This window comes from Equus asinus, chromosome 4, assembly GCF_041296235.1.
Source record: "Equus asinus isolate D_3611 breed Donkey chromosome 4, EquAss-T2T_v2, whole genome shotgun sequence".
NCBI lineage: Eukaryota > Metazoa > Chordata > Mammalia > Perissodactyla > Equidae > Equus > Equus asinus.
In genome coordinates, this window is record NC_091793.1 from 136,232,752 (window position 1) to 136,254,768 (window position 22,017).

The 22,017-nt window shown below is 45.0% G+C and overlaps 1 protein-coding gene across 12 annotated transcripts in view; it reads left to right on the forward strand.

Moving 5' to 3' along the window:
• CFLAR (CASP8 and FADD like apoptosis regulator) overlaps positions 1-22,017 on the forward strand; it is a 41,619-nt gene that overhangs the window by 14,441 nt on the left and 5,161 nt on the right. For 9 of the 12 annotated variants that reach the window (XR_011502978.1, XR_011502977.1, XM_044768450.2 and 6 more), the window contains exons 3-9: positions 1,678-1,783; positions 3,333-3,468; positions 4,343-4,434; positions 7,376-7,433; positions 10,126-10,172; positions 10,690-10,771; positions 20,118-20,628. Coding sequence is in view for 10 of the 12 variants with exons in the window: in XM_044768450.2 (XP_044624385.2) it covers positions 1,678-1,783; positions 3,333-3,468; positions 4,343-4,434; positions 7,376-7,433; positions 10,126-10,172; positions 10,690-10,771; positions 20,118-20,628 (1,032 nt within the window). In the remaining 2 variants the exon portion in view is untranslated. Of the gene's footprint in view, positions 1-1,677; positions 1,784-3,332; positions 3,469-4,342; positions 5,228-7,375; positions 7,434-10,125; positions 10,173-10,689; positions 10,772-20,117; positions 20,629-22,017 lie in introns of those variants that run through there. The other 3 variants (XM_070508390.1, XM_070508389.1, XM_014829203.3) reach the window with 2 other exon arrangements.

The window sequence follows — 22,017 nt, forward strand, 5'->3', positions numbered from 1 at the left end:
TATGAGAAAGAAAATAACAAGTCTGACAGTGAGCTTCCTAGTCTTCATAGAACTCTTTGATCCCTCCTGAATCTTTCCTCTGCTGAGCAGTTAGTGGGGTGGGCTCTGTCTGAGTTCCTGTGAGGTCCCTGCTCCCAGAGGCTCTGGGAGCCTAGCTGGAACATCTCTTCACTTAACTACCCCAGGCCCTTTTAGTTCACACAGCCTTAAGACGTTCCTTCCTCTTGTTCACACAGTACTGTGTTGGTGGCTCAAAAGAGCATGGAAACCACTGAACAGGCTGTGTTTCTGGGAAAGGAAGAGAACTTGTAACCTTAAATTAGCAATTCCTTTTTCTCCAGACCACCGGCCATTAGTGGTATCGATAATTTATATTTGGAGATGATGTGTGTTATTAAAAACCATATTAAAGAGAGTTGAAAGCAGTGTGGGCCTTGGAGTGCGTCTGAGACTTGAGGTCTGAAGTTCTGTTTCCAGCCTCAGAACTATCAGTTACAGTCCGTGTGGGCTGAGCCAGCCGCTAACGTTGGAGGGGCCTTTGTTTTCCTACTTGTAAGGCTAAGAATAATAATACCTGATTTCACAAGTCTGTTGGTGAGGATCAGTTGTGATAACCTGGCATGTGAAGTCCTTTTTAAAACTGTGAAGCACTCTACAAATGCAAGGGTTTATAATAATGTTGTCATTGTACTCGATCATCTTCCCCTCTCCAACCATCAGATGATGTCAGTAATGTTCTTAAAACTTGTTGGGAGGCCCTGGCGGAGTTTCAGTGAATAGGCGAGGCACTCCGCCTGCTGTTTCCTTGCTCTCGTGAGTGCAGGCAGTTCTTCAGGGTCTCTGGGCGAGTGGCCGGGCCGTGGGAGGGGAAGGGCTAGATTTGTTGGTTCAGCTGTTCAGTGGGCTTTGTTGTGGGTCGACACATGCCCAGTGTTTGGTAACTGCTAGAGTAAAATCAACGAAGACCCTTCCATCCTCGGGAATCTGAGAGAGTAACTGGGGAAACGACCTCCTACGCAGTGATGACAATGGCAAGGTAATAATGCTAACCATGGGGTGTCCCGGGAGCCCCAGAGAAGCATGATGGTAGCTCCAGCTAGAGCAGAGGTGACTGAGTCAGGAGGGGCCTTCTAGACCAAGACATCTAGGGTCACAGTCCCCAGGATCTGGAGATCTTTTGCCCTTTGAGTTCGGGAGTGGGCCAGGACATCCTGGGTATTACTTGGCTTTAGAATCTTGCAACTCAAAGTATGGTCCCTGGATCAGCAACCTCAGCACCACCTGGGAGTTTGTTAAACAGAAAGGGCAAGATCACGTTGGATTCTATTTCTGTCTTTCATCTTAGTCATTTAGGTCCTTCACTTATTGATCATCACTTCTGGGCAAGCTAGGGGATTCTTTAGGGAAGTTTTTATTCTCTGAGTTGTTTTCAGAGCAGCTAGATGGAAGGAGAGGTACCATCTCCTGGTGAAAACTGGAGACAGGGTGAATTTCCTTCTTGAGTTCCCTTGAGACTCTTCCTGGGGTGATCTAGGCTTTCAGTTTTATGGGGGCTACATTCCAATGAGGGCAAGAACTAGTCTTTTCACGAGTTATTGGTGTAGAGAAAGTGTAGGCTCTTGGTATTCTCATAGCACTGGAATCTGAATTTACTAAAGAAACTTCTCTCGTTTACAGGGTGCTGATGACGGAGATTGGGGAGGATTTGGATAAATCTGATGTGTCCTCATTAATTTTCCTCATGAGGGATTATATGGGCCGAAGCAAGATAGCCAAGGACAAGGTGAGTTTTCTTTTTCTTGGTTCATGTTCCCAAGAGCCTGTGAGAAGCTGGGGGATGCTCTCCACGGGGTGCAGAGACGGAAGTGGGCAACTGGGGCAGGAGGCCAACGCTGGGGTGAAGGTGGAAAGTGAGAAGAGGATGGGTTTTTTCATAGTAACATTGATGGGAAGAGAATTGGTTTATGAATTGAGAGGAAATAGGGTGATGTCTTCTGATGTGGCCTTGAATGTTTCTTTCATCCTTGTATTTTATCTTTTATTTGTGTAAACTTCATAGGCTTGGGTTATCCATCAGTTTCTCTCCCTGGGTTGACAGATCATTTGGGGGCATCAGGAAGTCCCATCTGCTCATGCTGAGTAGAAACAGGTGGGACATGCTAGTCCTCTCTCACCCTGCTCCACCTGCATCTCTCTCCTCAGCCAGCTCCAGGTCACTGTGGAGTCATTAGACTGCATGTGGAGATGGGGTCGCGGAAGGTCCTTGTGACTAATATATCTACGGAATGGGAAAAGAAGAGATTTGGGGTTGAGAACTAGGTAGGGGTGAAGATCTCTGGGATGTTGTGATTGCTGGAAAAATATTTAAATTCCACCTGGCTCTATATGGTCCTGCTGCATTAAGGACAAGCCAAGGAGAGCTCAGGTCATGTACTATGACAATATATCCTTGAAGGACCTGCCTCTGAGGACTCTGAATCCTTGCCTTAGAATTTCTCCATGTTTCTTAATGATTGTAGTTTCTGAAATCTGAGAATATAGGGTGACTGTATGCTCCCACCCTCAAATGCAAAATGGGAAGGAAAATGAAAAAATAGAACTCCTTGTTTGGTGTCCCCTAATCAACTTATCTCCCAATCATTTATATGGATTTAATTATGATTGTTATTTTTAAAAATAAAGAGAGAACTTCAGTAAATATGTTAAACAGAAGGGAAATAAAACCGAAAGCAGTGCCTGTTTCTGAAATATAGTTCTTTCACAATCTCTGTGGTCTGGGGTAAATGAGTAGCAAAATGCCCAAACCTTGTGATTTTGCCACCTTATACCCCCTGAGTCAGAAGGAGTTGGAATGTCCAGTATTGATTAAAATGTATTAGGAACTTCAAAACTGTATCATTGGGATTTTTCTAATAAAAACTTCCCCAGCTACCTTCTCTCTTCCTTTTACAGGAAACCCCCAGAGTATCTCAGTATAACTCTAACCTGGCTTTCTGGAAGAGAACACACTTGGGAGGGTTTCGTTTTTAGCCCTGCTCTCTCTCAGTACTCCTCGATGACACTGAATGGCCCTTGTGTCTATCCCCAACCTAGGTAGAGGTTGGCCTCCAAAAGACTTAGCACCACCTCTTTGCTGAGTGAAATCCAGGAGTGTAATTTGCTCTTGGCCTTGGAGGGAGTATAAACAGTCTGGTTTAAGGTCATGGAAGGTCATAGAAGGGGTTCTTGTTGTCACATTTTCTTGCTGTTGTAAATCACATGGCCTGAGGTTTGCATTTGGGGCTTAATAATCAGCTCTACTAACATTTGTTTCTTGTTGGTGGCTCTTTTAGAGTTTCTTGGATCTTGTGATCGAATTGGAGAAACTAAATCTGCTTGCTCCAGATCAGTTGGATTTATTAGAAAAATGCCTAAAGAACATCCACAGAATAGACCTGAAGACAAAAATCCAGAAATACAGGCAGTCTGGTAAGCAGAATTTTGGCCTCTCAGTGGCCAAGAGAAAGTACCCTGGGCATAGTAGGTTTGGTTGGTAAAGATTCACTTTATGGACGGGCAGATGGAACCGAACCTGAATGTCCACAGCCCCCACTAGCCTGTAGCTGGAGATCGTTTCCTTTTATATACTTCATATCCCAGATCTGCAGACTTCATCACCCTACGCCCGTGACCAGGGAGTCTCAGCTCTCATCAAAATGCCACCAGCAGTTCTTACCATTCTGGTCTTCAGGAAAGTCTGCAGCCCCATTTTCTGCACAGGCCGGTGGCGCTGTGGACGTTCAGGGCCTTTGAGTGTCTGCTGAGCCCTGCTGCCTTGCTCCAGTGTTGGGCCTGACCACCGTCCAACCCTGGGTGGTATCCTGTCCCTGGGATCCCATAGCTGCCCTGCATGTGTCCTGAGTTTCACAAAACCTCCTCATGGAATGGGCGCCTTTTCTGCTGATAACCCCCCTGCCGCCGTCCTTAAAGGGGACCAGACCCCCATTGGCCTTCTCTCTCACGCCACCCTCCCCCATTGTCTTTTAGACTCAGCCTCAGCGTGAGCTCTGCTAGCAGTCCATTGCCACCATACAGTCACAGCCTGAGGGGCGTAACAATACCCAGTGGTCTACAGACAACCCCCCTTCCCTCCTAAATGACTGATAAAAGATCAAGAGCAAGACTAGCATTTTTAGTCCGTTCTTAATGACGTTGGTGGAAGAGTCATCTGATATTCTGAATTCAGTGAGGTGACTGGAAAGTCTAGGGTATTTTGAAAGATGATCATTGACTGTGGATTGAGCCGTTGTTGAGGATTCTCTTGATAATGATTGTAAATCTTAACTCGGTACCTCTCTTCCAGCTATAGCTCCAGGAACGGGAACAAGTTATGTAAATGCTCTCCAGGCATCTCTTCCAAACTTAAGTCTTAAGGATCCTTCATATAACTTAAGGGTGAGTCTGGAGCAAATGTGTGGAATCCCGGCATGAAACAGTTTCAGAACTTTGATAAAAATATACAGATTCTCACAGCATGTACTTTATTCAATATCTGAAAAAAAAATTGTGACAGAAATGTGATTTGTTTTAAAAATATGTATAATTTCTTGTGATTACAAAGCTACTATGTGTTTGTTGACATAATTTGGAAAATACAGGGAAATATAAAGGAAGGAAAATAAATCACGTTTATCCTACTACCTAAAGACAGCCATTGGTGCTATCTTGGTTTATTCCCTCCCAGTCTTTTGCCTATGTGTGTTTGTTTGTGTCCCTACATATTCAGTTGAACATTTTTTTCGTTGTTCATTTGTTCCTTTGAAAATTTAGCTTTTTAAATAAAAATATGTAGGATGTGCCCATGGATAAAAAATTCAAAATGTACTGAAATAATTTTTAAAGTATATTTCCTCCAGTTCCTTTCCCCAGAGGCAGCTATTGTTAACCATTTTTTTCCCCAACCATCCAGAGATAGCACATGTACATATCATATTTCATTTTTATCTTTTGTACGAATGATAGCATGCTAGCACTGTTGTCCTGATGGGAGGATTCTTGAGAATTGTTCCATATGAATCACGTGGGACTGCCTCTGTTTAATCATTGTTTTTCGTGGTTGAAGGTGGTCCCATTTTCTAGATGTATACAATATAATACAACGTATTTAGCACTTGTGTATATGCATATAGATTGTTTCACATCTTTTGTTACTACAAATCATGCTTCAAAATAAATATCCTTGTATTTACTTCTCTGTGCATTTGCTTTTTATTGAGCTTATTCTAACAATTTCAGCAAGAGGTTTTTGTTATTGAGTGATGTTATTGAGTGATTGATTGGTGAACATAAATATCACATAGTCATTTCTGATTGTTGTGTTAGTAGATGGTGCCAAGGTATCATCAGAATTGTTCTTTTGGTTAATTTTTATCTTGAGAAGTTAATCTTAGTATGGTCTCATCCTCATCCCCATAAAAAAATATGTGGCATTTGTAGTGAGGACTTAGACCAGAGTGTAATTTCATGGTTAAATTATAAACACTTTCATATAAGGTACATGATGAAAACATTAACTACTCTTGTAATATAAATAGTTTCATGGAGAATATGAGCTGTAAGGATACCATTGAGAAATAGAACTTCAGAGCTAAAATGGATATTAAGGGTTGTACTGTCCAACCCCCTCACTGAACAAATAAGGAAAGTTAGGCCTGGAGAGTATTAGGTGATTACCCACCTCTGACTACCGCCAGAACTGGGCCCTGTCCGTGCTCCTTTCGCTACACCATGGTGTGTTTAATAAACTACATACTAGTCATGTCATAGATATATCGGTCATTTTTTCAAGAATCAAGTATACTTTCTGTTGTCCTTCTGAATCTCTGTGATACCAAATCATGAGACAAAACTGATTTAGAATTCAGATCCAGATTTTCTGAGCTTTCTCTGCTATTGTCTATCTAACATAAATGACGTTGTCATTCTTAGTTAAAAGCCTGCCATATTTTACTACTGTCTTTCTATTTTGTTAATAGTTTTCATGCAATAGTAATACAAATAATAATTGTATTCACTGTCTATGTAGCCTATTGGGAACCCACGTGCTCTGTGTATAAATTTCTCCTTAAATTTGCTGTGTTCCTCTGTAACCCTGATCATTCATTCCTTTAGTACACAGGCACTGTGGTATATGAATTTAGTGAATTTCTCAGAAGATTTAGGAGCTGAATACCTGGATGTTACATACCAGGCTGCAAAAGTACTTTAAAAATTACAGTGGCATTGAATGACACATGATATTAACATAAAATGAAAAAGTTGTATGACTACAATATAATCCTCTTTGAATCTAGCTTTGATTTGATGTTATATATCTTTTAATAGTTTGTAAAAATGAATGCACACCCATGTGGGGTTCCAAATCTATTTAATACCATCAGCCTCTGGCTAAGTCACTGTTTATTAATAATAAAAGCAACTTATATGTTTTTCTTTAATTTAGACACTCAGCCTTAGCTACAGACACAGCTTAATGAATAGTGTACTTCTCTCTTTTGGCTAGGATAGCTTCAGAGGAGAACTGTCATTTGAAAGCTGAGCGTATCAGATGGTTGACAGTGTGTGGTATGTGTACCTAACACAGGACCTGTCTTCTGAGAAGGGTTGGTTCAATCTTTCATTCTCTGATTAATCCCACTCTAGCCCTCAGAGGTGGTAGCTGATCATCCAGAACCAAGCCCACTTGTGGCTTGTGTATAGTTAGACAATTACAGGGAAACAGTAACTGGATGTTCAGTAAGCACTTCCATGTGCTGGGCACTGTATGAGTGCTTTGTGGACATTTAATCTTTACCAAAAGTTTTGAAGGTAGGTACTATTGTTACCCTCATTTTGAAGATAAAGAAATTGACATATAGAGGTTAAATAACTTGCTGAAGCTTAATAGCTAGTAAGTGGCACAGTCGGGATGCACAGCCAGGTGTGCAGCTAGCACGCTCACTCGGCCGCAGCGCACGCGCCTCTGTGTTGGAGGACCAGGTTGCATGTCACTCGCGTGTTCCCTCAGCTTGTTCTAACTCGGAGCCATGACAGCAGCTCTCCTGTAGCATACCGTCTGATTTTGTAGAGCTGTTCTGAAACGTTCTCACCTGCTAGTTTAACATGTTTACATGCTCATCGTATTGTTTTTTAAAAAGAAGAGTTGCCTTGTTCTTTGGCTGCAGAGTATGGGATTTATGGAGTTAATGGCTCTTGCTATTCTTTAGATAACTGAACTGTGAATGTGATATTTTTGTTTTTTCCTGGGTAAGAATTCTGTTGAGATATTTAAAGAGGTGTGATATGATGTGCCTCCGAAAAACTCACAGGAGTGTGACCTTATTCTTTATATTTGAAGCTCCAGAATGGGAGAAGTAAGGAACAGAGACTCATTGTGGAACAACTTGACACTCAAAGTAAGACCAACTTTTCTTTATATTCGTTCTTTATAGATGCTTGATAATTCAAGTATGAAATATTGCATTTTTAGAGTTGGCCGTTTCCTTTATCTACATATTCTAATTAAGCTCTCAAAATATAAAGCAATTAAACTCCTTAAAATGTGTTCATTGGCCTTTGTGGTTGTCTATTGAATTAGCTTATTTGAATGTAAACACCTCTTACTCTGTCAGCTTCATCACCTTGGCTGTATTTTTTAAGAGAAGTGACGTTTATATCTGAAGTGGAATTATAACCAGGCCAAGTTGAACATTAATCTAGCCATGAAAATGAGCCACATGAAGCCAAATATCCAGCAGCTGGATGAAGAAAGGTTATGCAGTCTTGTTTTCTAGCTCGTTTAATGAATCTAGATACACTACAGATGAGGTTCTCCCTCCCCTAAAAAGAAAGAAAAAAAGTATAATAAAAAACCAGTAATTTCAACCCATACGCTGTCTCTCATTTCTCTTAAAACATCGGCACTTGATCTCATCGTTTTTAAGAGTGTATTTCTTTTGCTTGTCTTGAGTCCTCCTTGAAGTGAGGGCTGGGACTCAGTCTCGCCCTGCGGTGGGGATGGCTGTGCTCCAGACCTGGAGGTGGATAAGGAGGGCTCAGTCTTACCTGAGGAGCTTGGCCTCGTCCCGTGTGCAGTGGGGACTGCGCCTGTTGTGAGTACGGCGGTGGCCTGATGGAAGCTGCCTTTGTGTGGCAGGCCCTTTGCCAGAATCTTCGGACTCAGCCTACGTGCCGTCCGCATGCACCTGGAAACTGAGAAGCATTTTTGCCCAAATTAGCGAGGTGGCATAGCTCATGCCTCCTGTTCTCTGCCTAAAATTCCACTGTCCAGCAAAAGCTCTTGAGAAGCGAATTAATTCCTGTAGTGACAGCATTGTTTCTTAAGACACTGGTGAGGTGGTGAGAATTAGCATTCTGAAAGCTGTTTAAAGGGAAAAATAGGAAACCTGGTAGACGTGGATAGGAATTTAAAACAATCGGTGTGCTTTCTGCCACGCTCTGTGATGGCAGGTTTATCCTTGACCGTAGTTACACAGGTGAGGTGAAGAGGCTCCCGACCCCCTGGTGATCCTTAGGAGAGCTGGGTACCTGCTTTTGCCCGGACATGGTTTATTTGCTGATAAAAGAAAAAAGCATTCTGATAACTTGGCCTTAACCTGATAGAAATTTAAAATAATCAAACCAAGTTTCCATATTAATTGGGACTTCCAAATAGATTTCAGCTGAATGACGGTGATGGTGGTGATGATGGTTACTACAATGTACTAAGCTCTCCGTGCATTAAACTGAGATAGGCATGTTATGTAGATTACTTTGTGTGCGTGTTTACTCTGCCAATCCATGACTGCTAAAATACAAAAGATAAAGTGAATATCCTCTTAATTCCGAGTAGCAGACACAGCCACTGCTAAGGTTTGATTTATATACCTCTAGACTCTTACTTTTTAGCGTATACATGTGTAAGTGTATGTGCACAAATACGTGTTTTTAAGTACGTTGGATCCATATTACACATTTTATTCAGTAATCCGTTTTTCACTTAATATATCCTGCATATCTTTTCACGTCAAATACGTAAAGATCTCTGATCCTTTTAACATTGCATAATATTCCATTATCCTTACTGTAATTTATTTAGCCAGTTTACGTTGGTAGACTCCTAGGTTCTTTCTAGTTTGGGGCCGTTATAAACCATCCTTCATAGTTGACATTTTTGCACACTTGCTCCATTATTTCCTTAGGATAAACTTCTAGAAGCAGAATATTGGTTTAAAGGGTATTGCTAGTTCTCCTTTAAAAAGACTGTTTCAACTTATATGGCATTAGCCTTTGAAAGTGCTCATTTACCCCACACCTTGCCACTACTGGCATTTTCTTTCCCTGTCTTTAGACATTATTTCTCATTTTTGCAGCAGTCATAAAGTAGATATTGGTATGTTCATCCTAGAGATTAATAAAAGAAAACCCTGAGACTTTAGGAAGAAATTTGCCAAGATCACAGAGTGTGTCAGCAATGGTGCCAGGGCTTGAGCCAGCCCTTTATGGCTTCAGAACTGGTGGTTTCTCCACCTCTCGGGGCCAATAAAGTCATTTTTATCTAACAAAATTTGCTTTCGGCTCATCTATATTTGCTGAGCTCTCTGTCCCCTATCTTGCTGTTGACATTTTATTTTATGATCTCCCAGTATCCCTGGACTAAGAAGACGTGGCCATCTGTCTGTCAGTGGGGAACCCACGCTTTCTCTTTCCCTTTCTCTCCTCTGCGGGCTGTCAGGCTGTCTCCTTTAGGCCTTGTCCAGTTTCAGCACGTGCAGGAAAGCTGTTGATATTGTTGGGTGGTGAGGTTGTGAGCTTCTCCTATCAGGCTAAAGGCTCACCTAGTCCTCACCTGGCGAAGGACAAGGGAGAGCCTTCTTTCACTTGCCCTTTAAGCGGTTTTTCTGCATAACCCCTGCTTAGCATGGGGACTTGTGTTTTCTTATCAGTTGGGATTTTCAGTGTGAGGTTGGAACCTTGGGGCTGAATATAGCTGAGGAAAGAAGAGTCAGTAGGGGGAAGACGTGAACAGTTGTGATATAAACTCAGCCAGCATAGAGCTGGGCCTAGTTCTCTTTCAGCTTTGTAAATAATTTCTCTTTCATCCCACAGAACCAGTGAAGACATCTGTTCAGGAATCAGGAGCATTTTTGCCTCAGGTACAAAATCAATGAGCTGATTTGTTCTTGTGTTGTATGCACAGTATCTGTGGAGAACACTGACTTCGTTGAGAATATCTGTCCATTACGAATTGTTTGTGACAGCAGGATGCTGAGCGCACTGTTCCCTGAGAACCCTTCTCGAGGGGAACCTGGTTAAAGTGGGTTGCATTAGTGAACGCGGGATGATTCCAAAGTGGCACTTTTCTTCTCAGCTGATAAGAAAAAATTATTTTTATCCTGCAAAGCTAAGACACGTATAAAGAGACTGCAGTTTTCATTAAAATTAAATAAAAACTGAAGTAGTTTGTTTGTCTTAAGCGCATTATCCGAAGAGAGGACAAATTTGATATTAATGGGAAATGTCAGCTGTGATGACTTCAGACAGTTTCTGTTTGATTCACTGACCTACCAAAGTGATGTTTAAGGAAATCCGAAAGAAAAGGTGGAAGATAAGTGGGACCTTGTGGTGTCAGCAGTGTCCAGGGTCTTTAACAATCCCTCCTTTCCTTCCCAGCACATACCAGAACAGAGATACAAGATGCAGAGCAAGCCTCTAGGAATCTGCCTGATAATTGACTGCATCGGCAATGACACGGGTAGGTGTGGAAGCCGCAGGTTGACTGATGCCCCTGCAATGAGATCACGACACAGGCAAGCTGTCTTCATCAGAGTGACCAATACTAGCTGCTGTGACCGACCACTGCCCAAACCTGTAGTTTCACACACAAAGGGTAGTTTCCCACTCACGTCACAGTCTAGTGTGGGTTGGTCTTGGGGGCGCTTTGTGCCATGTGGCTTTGTCATCTGAGGCCTGGAGTTTTCCCCTAGAGCCTCTGTATCTGGCTGGTGGGTGAAGGAAGTGCATGGAAGATCTCAAGAGATTTTAGAGGCCAGTTGTGGAAGTGATACATCATCACCACTCACATTCCATTGGTCAGATCTCACTTGTGTGGCCCCACCTAACTGCAGTGGACAGGGAACTTAGTCTGGCTGTGTGTCAGGAGGAAAAGGAAAGGGGACTCAGGGAACACGCAGCATTGTCTCTGGCACCGAGGCATAATTTGTGGAAGTTGAGGAGCTTTAGTCTTGCCTTTCTGTGCTGGATGCTGTGGCAGGGAGGGGTCCTGGGATCCACAGGCCTTAAAATGGAAGGCTTTCTGGCTTCAGTGTTATCAGATCCCCACCATTTCCCCTGGATAAACTTTGGAAGCTTTTCCGGGGAATATTAAAAATATAAATGTGTACTCACTCAGAGGCAACGTGTCCCTTAGTTCTGCCACCCTGTACTTTGGCTGTGGGCCTGGGTACCTGTGTGTCACCGTTGTCTGGATCTGAATCAATTCTTTTGCTCAATTGTTGTTGGATGTCTGACTCAAACTGAGTCAGTCACTGGTGATGCATCAAAACGGAATGAGAAGAATCTAGATAAGTGGAGTAACATTGTGTTCAATTATTTATCTCTTCTTTGAAAGGATTGATTATATTTCCACTGTTTTCCAGCTTCTCAGTGTTCTCTTAGAATGAGCCGGAACATCTTTTAGGCTCACTTAAAATGTTACCATGGTGAGTTTTATGAGAAGAGGATCTGAGAGAAAGTCAAATTAGCAAATGCTGGACTGTATTTCCCAGGATTTCAGCTATGATCTCACCTTCTCATGTCCTATTTTTGGTTAATTGTGAGAGCTGCTATCTCCTCAGCTTTAGATGTGTTCTTTCTTTTTTTAGCCATTAGTACCTATATGAAAATGAGGAAATGTTTTCTCAGTGAGTAACTTCCTGCTTTAAAATAGATTGTACAATTGTCCTCTACTTCCGGTTGTAGTCAGTTCTGCTTCATTCACCAGCAGACAGTTCCCAGCTGCCTTTGGTGCAGGGTGTATGTCTGTTGTATGAAGAGAATCGTAAAGTTAAAGCCTTGACCTGCCGTGAATTTGTGGCTAAAGCCCAGGATCTGTGTTGCTTCCCTCGCCTAGTCGTGGGCCTCATGGGCAGGGCGGGAGTGCATGTTTGTATTTTTCTGCATTAAAGGAGCATGGTGAGAGTTGGGCCCTGGAATATGACTGCGTGGGTTTGGATCATGGTCCTGCCATGTCCTAGCTTGTAGCCGTGGGCAGTTTTCCTAGCCTCTCTATGGCTCAGTTTCTCTTCTGTAAAATTGGTAAATAACAGGATGTACCTTGTAGGAAGGGTGGGAGGAGTGAGGGAGTTTGTACCTGTAAAGGGCTTAGAGCAGTGCCTGGCACACCATAAGCACATAGAAATGCCAGCTAACATCATTTTCCCACTTTGTTTAATTTTAGTTGCAGACCACTAAGCTAGAACTTGCCATGACTTTGTGCTTGGCCTGTGGAGTCTGATCCCAGACGGGTGACGGACTAGAGAACTGGGGGCCTGTGGCCTGTGCTGGGCTCAGGAGACATGGGCAGCTCCCCACAGGCTGGGAGTAACTGGAACGGAGGGGCTAACCCCAGAGAGGGGGTAAGTTCCAGGGAAATACCCAGGTGGAAAGCTGGACAGGCCACTCCTACCAGTCGTCATTATGAATGGGTTTGGTGGAGAAAGAGGATTGAGTACAAAAGTCAGGGCAAGGGAGGGCAGGGAGTGGCAAGACCTGACCAGAGAAAGATCGACAGGAGGGTGGAATTGGAAGTGGAGCCTGTGGCCTGAGGTGCGAGCAGGTATTGGCCTGAGGTGTGTTCATACAGCTTCCTTGACTCAAGCCCTCCCGGCCTCTGGGAACAAAGCAAATAACTAGGCTTGAGGCCACTCAGGTGGCCGATTGACAGGTAAGAAGCAGGTCACCACACTTTTACTCCCATCTTGTTGTGATTTTTCTCAGCTCAGGGGTCCTGAATCCATTCATACGCCCAGCTGAGACTCAGGCTGGCAGGAGGGTGTTAATTAAAATGAAGTGGAAGACAGTTGCCTCTTCTCACACTCTCTCCAGGCCCCCAGCTCTTCATTTTCCAACTCCCCTCCTGGCGATTTTTTCCTGGGGACTCCAGGCCTGGACTCCCGCTTTGGTTGACAGGTGGTCTGTGTTCCAGGCAGCACTCTGCATTTCTTGTTTCCACCTTAGCTCCATCACGGGTGATTATGCGGGGTTTCCTCTGACTCTTGCCTAGATAACTGTGTCATTTGCTTCATGCTGAACATTTGGGAGGAGGGCAGGAGTTTGGTGATAAACATTATTGACGACTGAACAGGGCTCTGAAAGAAGCTGACGGTAATATGTTAGGACTAACTTGGGCGTGGTAGTGATCAGAGGGTAGAATTTACTCAAATCTACCATGTGCCAGGTAGTTTGCTAATTCCTTTACATGGATTCTCACTTAATCTTCATAAGTAATATTGAAGGATAGGTACTGTTATCCTCATTTTCAGGGTGGGCCGGCAGAGCCAGTGAACTCCTTTCCTAACTTCTCTGGTAACTGATAGAGCAGGGTTTGAAAGCTCTGTTGCTATAATGTAGTTTCCCGGGGAGCTTGCCCGTCTCTTGACAGTGTGTCTTCAGTAGCTGGAGCAGTGCCTGGCACAGAGGAGCTCCATAAATGTTTGTTGGGGGAACGTGTGAGGAATAAGCTCTGTGGTCTCGGGGTTTCTCAGAACATTCTTTTGTATCTATAGAATGTATCAGACTTGTATACCTCTCTTCTCCCGTCCTCAAAAAAATGAGACTTTTATCCAAAGAGTATGCAAGTCCCCCAGACACTTACACATTTACTGTTCCTTTATCCCATAAATGTTTCCTGAACACCTCCATTGTGCGAACACCACGCTCGGCCCTGTGTGAGCAAGTGTGGAGACAACAAGGTGGAGTCTGGTCTCAGAGCCGCATTGTGAACAAAGATAAGCTTATTTTTTGGTGGCTTGTTCGAGTCAGTAACCTCTTCTTGGAGCAGACATAGAAGCTTAAGGATTTGGGGCTAATTATCTCAGATGGGTAGAATTAAAAAATAAGTCTTTGGTATTGTGTCGTCTGTGTCAGAAACCCAGCAAAGCTAGGCCTGTGCTCGGCCCTGATTCGCTTGCCCTGAAGTAGCGCTGGACATTTGATCCCGTGAGGAATGGGGAAACGGAAGTCTCACGTCACAGACAGCTCTAGCTGGTTTTGTAGGCTTCTGAATAAAAGATGATGTTTGCAGATTTTGAGAGGAAGTGTTCATTCCTCTCTTTTCTCCCTTGCTCTTTCTGAAAAGTTTGAAGATTTTTCTGTACTCTTAGCCAGGCTAAGACTTGGATTTTTCTAGCAGATGCTGCACATTTCCCTCATAAATCTTGCATAAATAAACTTCTCTTCCAGCAGAGCCACAGAAGTCGTGAAAGCCAGAGCAGAGAGTGGAGACGCTTTGTGGGCCATGCTGCCCCGAGCTCGGCTACTCCTCAGGGTTACTGGCCTCTTTCCCCCTCTTTCCCGTAATGGAATGGGCAGCAACTGAAATCATTAGCATTTTCCTGTACTAACGTTTGTAGGAAAATATCGGCACAGAGTCAGAGTGCCCACTGTGGTCACAGCTCCTGAGCTGTGATGACAAGTAGTGAGTGACATCCAAGGTGGTAGGTGGAGGCCTCGTCAGATGGAGCAGTGGCCACATGCTACCTATCAGCTTCAGTGCTGGGGAAGCAGAACGTCCCCTCCTTGCTCTCCTGGGATCAATGTCTGTTAAAGATGACATCCTCCTGGGGCACAAGACCAGGAAGTCTGTGGAGGGCACCTTTTTTCCTGGGCATTTTTATCCTCTGGGACTCAGCAGCCATTCATTTGGGAACCTAGCATCACTAGTGAAATTTCCTTTAACTCAGGGTCCCCCACAGGCTGTGCTACGTGGCCAACCCTTTTTCACAGAGAGCATAAATCTAGGGTCTAAATAAGAGTGATAGGTCCGCAATCCCTTATTGGAGACCCTTGTATTTCAGAAAGATGACATGGTGCATATGCGGTAATTTATAGAACACTCCGGTGGGGTCTAGAGCAGCACCCCGAAATGAATGGATGTGCATGCTACCTGGGATAGGTAAAGACTATAAATAGCCTCTCATCAGTTCAGGAAAGGCTTTGCCACAAAATGAATTGGGGGAAAGAACTTAAGGTTTTTGGAGCTTCAAGGGTTTTGGAATTGAGGATAAGGAGCTGTGGATATGTGGAAGAGCAAAGTACTCCCAGGCTGCCTCAGATACCCCAGAAGCCTCTCTTGATTGATATGCAGTTGACCTGTTTATTACTGATATTATTTTCTCTTAAGAAGAGCTAGTCCAGCATGCATTACTAGTAATCATTTGTGCTCAAAAAGAAGACATTTAAACAGTAGTTTATAATTTAGCATATATATGGGTTGTCCAGCAAACCCCCCTTAGTTGGTCTGTCTGAACAAATGAAAAGTTGGATTTATACGAGGCTGTCCGCTGCCCCGCTCCACGCTCACTCATTCTTCTCTCTGTTTTTGCTTCTCATCATCTCCCCATCTGGGGGCCTTTTTTTGCCCTGTGTTTTCGGGCCTGAGCTTAAATTAGACCTTTCTGATAATCTCATCTCCAGGTGTCTCAACTGCGCTCATCTTTCCTTCTCTGACTGGATTTCCTCGGAAACTCCCCTCACCATTAAGATTATCCTGCGGAGCTTGGGGTCCACCCATGTGCTTTATAGTAATTAGAGCTGGGCTTATTAAGGGTGCTCAGTGATTGCGAACAGACCGATGAAGCCTTCCCTCCTTCGTGTTCAGTCCATATGTTTATTTAATGGACCCCCTTTCACAGATAGTGTCAAGATAAATGTACGTTCGTTTTAGATCAAAACAGATTCTAAATGAATGAGGTCAGGACCTTTTATTGCATTTAGTTTGGGGGTTTCATCTTGACAGTCCCCAAACCTGTGGGTAGAGCTGACCCCAGCCCTTCACTGTCACCCCTGTCCTAACTGAGGGAGACCCTCCTCGTTTCAGGAGGTTGATTTCTAAAGAACAGTTCAGAGAGAGATGGCAAGTCAGGACTGGGAGTTTCCAGGGTGGGCAGGAGGAGAAGTGGGACTTTAGCGATTCGTTGAAGTTGCGTTTTCCAAACTCATCACCCAAGTTCTTCTTCCTTTATTTGCGGGAAAGGACAAGGAAGTTTCTGTGACGTATGGGAAGCAGGCTCTGACCGCTCCGAGCCCATTTTAGTTTAGGCTCCAGAGGCCCCCCTCTGGCTTCTGAAATGGTAGGCTCCCTGAGAGACGCACCGCAGGCTCTGTTATTCGTGGTTTGAAATGGCTGGCTTTATTTTATTTAAAATTAATATCTTATATTTGAATAAGCACTCACAGTTTGCAAAGCATCTTTACAGAAATCCCATTCTTTGGATCTCACCGCTGCCTTTTGAAGAATATGGGATAGGCATTAGTATTCACCCCATTTTATAGATGAATAAATTAAGGCGGCTATAACTTGTTCAAAGTCACACTGTCACTGCCCCTGTGACCCTATAAATTAGGCGAGGCTGTATCCAAGTTCTTGCATGTCCAAGAGAGAAAGTTGCAGATGCCAGCTAGCATCAGCCCTCACCATCTGATAGAGGAAGGATGGGTATTAATGGGCAATGTCAGCTGCGATGACTTCAGGCTGCGTCTCTTGAGTGACTGTGTTGCCAGAGGGATATTTAAGGGCTGCTCCATCTTGGTCTGGAGCCCATCCAGATTTGGTGTTCTTCTTGGCATTGGGGGCCTGTATGGTTTTTGGCTTCACCTCCAGCTTTAGCCTTTTTTCTCCTGTTCTGTTAGGTAAGGACTTCCTGCCCCAGACCTCACATTCCCATCCCCTTCTTAAGCCCCTCAGCGTGCATGAGTTAGTTCTCTTGCAGGGCCAGGCGAGGTCAGACCCAGCAAGCAGGTGGAGAGCCAGGACTTCCACTCAGATCTTGTGGTTCTTCTGTGGCTCGGCACCACACAGTGGCTGCCCACTGCTGTGTGGCAGCGCTGCTTCAGCCGGAACCTCAGGAAACCCAGGTCACGGAAAGCGCTAGACGGGACAGGATAGCTTTGTTCCGTCAGACCCTTGCGTATCATATCAGCATGGAAAGGGAGACTGTGGCTTTCTTCCAAGGACTTCGATAAGGGAGGAAATCTGTCAGTTGAAGAGAGGGTCTTGAGGGAAGTGAACCAGGCTGCGATAACAATTCAAGGAGAGCTTTGAGTCAGGTCTCCCTGGCTGCCTCTGCCCCCTGCAGGAGAGAACACTCCATGATTAGAGACCGTGAGTCCTGAAAGCGAGTTTGGAATCACACAGTAGTGATGAGACTGGAGTCCGAATCCAGGCTCTCTCGTTGTGCAGTCCTGGATTTCAGCCTGAGCGCCGTCCTGGGGACCAAGGCCTTCCTGTGGCCCTAGAGGTGATGGCCAGGGGCGGTGCTGCTGGGCCTTTTCTATTGCACTGCAAGCCTGTGAGGACAGGCAAGTTATTTACAAGGTCATCAGCAACCTGTGTATCATTTCCCGGGGAATCCTTATTTATCATAGAATTTCGAGGAGATCAGCACCTCCTTTATCTCTTCACTGTGACGTGGTATGTAATGCAGTGTTTCCACCCTTCCCTGTGGGTCAGGCAGAGGAGAAAAGTAAGCAGCCTAACTACAGTCTTAAGTTGTGATTATCATTCCCTCTTCTAGACTTACATGGTGAATAATTATCTAATAATATGTATAAATCCCTCCAAAATTTAGTGGCTTCAGACAGCAATGCGAATGTATTTCTCTCTCTCACTGTTTCTGTGGGCCAGGAATTGAGGAGTGGCTCAGCTGGGCTGTTCTGGCCCCGTGTCTCCAGACATGTGGTCAGATGTCAGCTGTGGTCATCCACAGGCTGCCGGGGCTGCCTCACGTGGCTGGGAAGGTGGTGCAAGGCCTTAGTTCTCCTTCCCGTGGGCCTCCCACGGGACTGCCTGCGTGTTCTCACGACATGGCAGCTGGCTTCCCCGAGTGAGCTCTTCCAAAGAGAGAAGGAGCCACAAGGAAGCTGTCTCCTTTTTGTCATCTAGCTTTGCAAGTCACGTGGCAGCCCTTCTGCCTCATTCCATTCATTAGGAATGGGTTTCTGAGTGTGGTCACGTTTAAGGGGAGGGGTTACACTCTATCTTTTTAAGGGAGGAGTGTCGAAGAATTCATTGACCTATTAAACCCGTTGTCTCCGGTGGGATGTGGGGCCCCAGTTAAACCCAGGTCTTCTGTGTGGCCCTGTGTGAATGTGCACTGATGCTCCTCATGGGCGGGTCAGTTAAACTGAGAGCACTCAGACCAGCTCTTACTCGTCCAGTGGCTGGTTGTTCCAGCTTTTTATGTACCCGAGGCTGTTTCTTTTTCTACCTTTTCCCTTTTCCCTATTTCCTGCGAAGGAGCCAGGAAAGAAATTGCGATTGCTTACTTTCACTTTTATAGTTTATTAGAGGTCGGTAAAGTTTGCAGGGCGAGAAGGCCGAAACTATTGGTTGAAGCTGTGAGTTTCTGAATTATGTGTGCCCATGCAGACTTCATCTTGTTCCCACATACTGTAGAGGACTGAGAATTTGTAGTCGACAGTTATGTGGTACCTTCAGTTATTTACCTCCCTGATCCCTTTTTTCGATGCCGAAACTGGTATGAGATGGGGCCCTTTTGTTCTGTAGTGGAAGCTATACCTGTTCTAAGTACGACTGTGTTGTTTGGTTTGTGGTGAATGCAGTGGGAGACTTCTGGAACCACACCCCAGGGGAGGAGGTGGGGTGGGTACACAGCCATGAGACATGGGGAAAAATCCAGAGAAGTGGGCTGACTGTTTGGGTGACAGCCTGAATCAGGAGATGTGTGTTTAGCCTCTGGGCTTAGGACAACAGTTTTTCTGCCCCCAATGAACTAGGAACTGGAGGCATCCCGCAGACAGGGAACAGAAACTTAGTGGATGGCTCAAAAGGATGTGGAATTTTTGAATGAGGAAGAGAAAGATGTCTCTCTTTCCTATCAGAAGATAAAACAATTCTGTGTTTATTCCTCCAGTGAAGGAAAACTGAGCAAATGAGAAAGAAGTGGACTGGGTAGGGTTTCTAGGGTTCTTAGGCCATAGAAACTTCTAGAAGACAGACAAAAAGATTTTTAAAAGGGACTAGGAACTAATTTTTATTGAGTACCAGGAGCATTCTCAGAGAGTGGGGATCATCACTTCCCTTTAAAGCTAGGGACACCCACTTCCTTAAGGTCATGCAGCCATGGGTGTGGTAAGGTCAGCATTAGGAGGTAGGCTTGTCTGACAGGAAGTCTACTTTTTCCACTGCCTTACACTGCTTCTTGAGGCAAAGTCAATCCAGGAGTCCTGGAAACTAGGAGGAGAATCTTTGGGGGCACAGAGGGGAATCTTGGTCCAGGACCCCACTGCTCAGTCAGAGGTAGACTGGGAAGCAGGTCATGAGAGGAACTGGGGAGTCTGGAAATGGTCCCAGCATAGATCCAGGGACCTCCGTCTCAGCCCACAGCTGGTGGATGTGAGGGAACTCATGACCTGCGCCACCCTTTCTGCAGCCATTTGGATCCAGGTCTGGGTCTGTGCTCTGCAAATGCCTCCATTCCTATGTATTCATGTGTTATTTTAAGAAAGAGCCTTCTGAACAATCCCCAGCTTTGTTGTGGTTGAAGAGAAAGGGTTTTGTTCCCCTCTTGGTTGGACTGAACTAGAAGTGGGCTCAGCCTGTATCTATGGCCAGATGTGATGGTGGCCTCAGGAACGCAAAGTGGTGTGACAGGGGACAGACGGTATCTGGGAATCCAGCATGTACAAGTCACACTTTTCCTGTTGCAGGTTGATTCGAGCCCTTCCACCCTGTTCTCGGGTCCTTCAGAGCCTCAGAATATGACAAAAGCAGGAACAGATCAGTGGTGGAGATCAGAACATCTTAGGATTGCTACCCTGGGCCGTTGGAGCTTTTCTTACTCAGTGTGGTTTTTTCCCAGGGATTCTTCGGGACACCTTCACCTCCCTGGGCTATGAAGTCCAGTCTTTCTTGTATCTGAGCGTGGACGATATAAGGCAGAATCTTAAGAAAGTTGCCCGCATGCCCCAGCACCAAGACTACGACAGCTTCGTGTGTGTCCTGGTGAGCCGAGGGGACTCCCAGAGCGTTTTTGGCGTGGATCCGACGCACTCAGGGTTCCCCTTGGACCAGATCAGGAGGATGTTCATGGCAGATTCATGCCCTTCTCTGTTAGGGAAGCCAAAGCTCTTTTTTATTCAGAATTATGTGGTGTCAGAGAGCCAGCTGGAGGACAGCAGTGTCCTGGAGGTGGACGGGCCAGCGGTGAACCATGTGGAGTCCAGGGCAAGACCGCCTGAGCCCTGCACGCTTCACCGAGAGGCTGACTTCCTCTGGAGCCTGTGCCGAGCCGACGTGTCCCTGCTGGAGCGGCCCACCAGCTCCCCGTCGGTGTACCTGCAGTGCCTCTCCCAGAAACTGTGGCAAGAGAGGTGAGCCACCCCGCCCGGGCCGAGCCCTGGACCGCTTATTTGTTCTCCTGCTGCCACGATGGAGGCTCCCCCTGCACCCTTCTCCAGGGAGGAGGGATGAGTTTTCATTCCCTGTTGGGTTCCTCAGGAGTAAGATATAGACCCTGCACAGTTATGAATGCTTCCTGCTTCAGGAGGTCACTCACTAGTCAACTTGTAGTTTGGATATTTTTCTTCAAAACGAAGACATTTTTGATTGTTTTTTTTCTTATTACAAAAGCAATACTCTCCTCCTTATTGAAACATACCAGGAAATATAGATGCTGAAAGCAGAACGTAATAAGCAGTTGTAATCCTTCTTATGAGAACCAACCTCTGTTAACCAAATCCTGGTGTATCGTCTTCCCTATCTTTTTTGGATCCCCACACAATCATATACAAATATGCTTGGTAAGCCAAAATGGAACCATCATACCCCATTACTTTGTAACCTGCTTTTAGTTTGTAATTTATCAGATAACATTGTTACGTGTCTGTAGTCACATTTCTACAGCATCATTTTAATGTCTGCAGAGAAGCCCATAAAAGGGCCACAGCATCCTTTGCTTGACCAGTCTTTAGTCGTTGGGCAGTGCTTTGCTTTTGCAAAAAGAAAGTGTTCTGTCTCTTTGTATTTGTGTTTATCCATAATTGTTTCCTTGGGAAAAATTCCCAGAAGTGGAATTATCGTGTTAAGCAACATGCATTTTTTTTTTTTTTTTTAAAGATTTTATTTTTTCCTTTTTCTCCCCAAAGCCCCCCCGGTACATAGTTGTGTATTCTTCGTTGTGGGTTCCTCTAGTTGCAGCATGTGGGACGCTGCCTCAGTGTGGTCTGATGAGCAGTGCCATGTCCGCGCCCAGGATTCGAACCAACGAAACACTGGGCCGCCTGCAGCGGAGCGCGCGAACTTAACCACTCGGCCATGGGGCCAGCCCCAAGCAACATGCATTTTTAAAACCCTGGATGCATCTTACTGGATGGTGCTCTCAGACAGCTACTCCAGCTTGGTACAGGAATGCCTGCATCCCTGAAGATGGTTCTCACCAGCACTGCCTGCTCTTTTATTTCCCCCAGTCTTGACAGTTTGATAGGTGAAAAATGGTGCCTGACTGTTCAGGTCTGCAGGTTTTCATTATATAGACTTTTTGTTTGTTTGTTTGTTTTTGAGGGATATTGGGCCTGAGCTAACATCCACTGCCAATCCTCCTCTTTTTGCTGAGGAAGATTGGCCCTGGTCTAACATCTGTGCCCATCTTCCTCTATTTTATATGTGGGACACCTGCCACAGCATGGCTTGATAAGTGGTGCATAGGTCTGTGCCCGGGATCCGAACTGGCAAACCCCAGGCCGCCAAAGCAGAGTGCACGA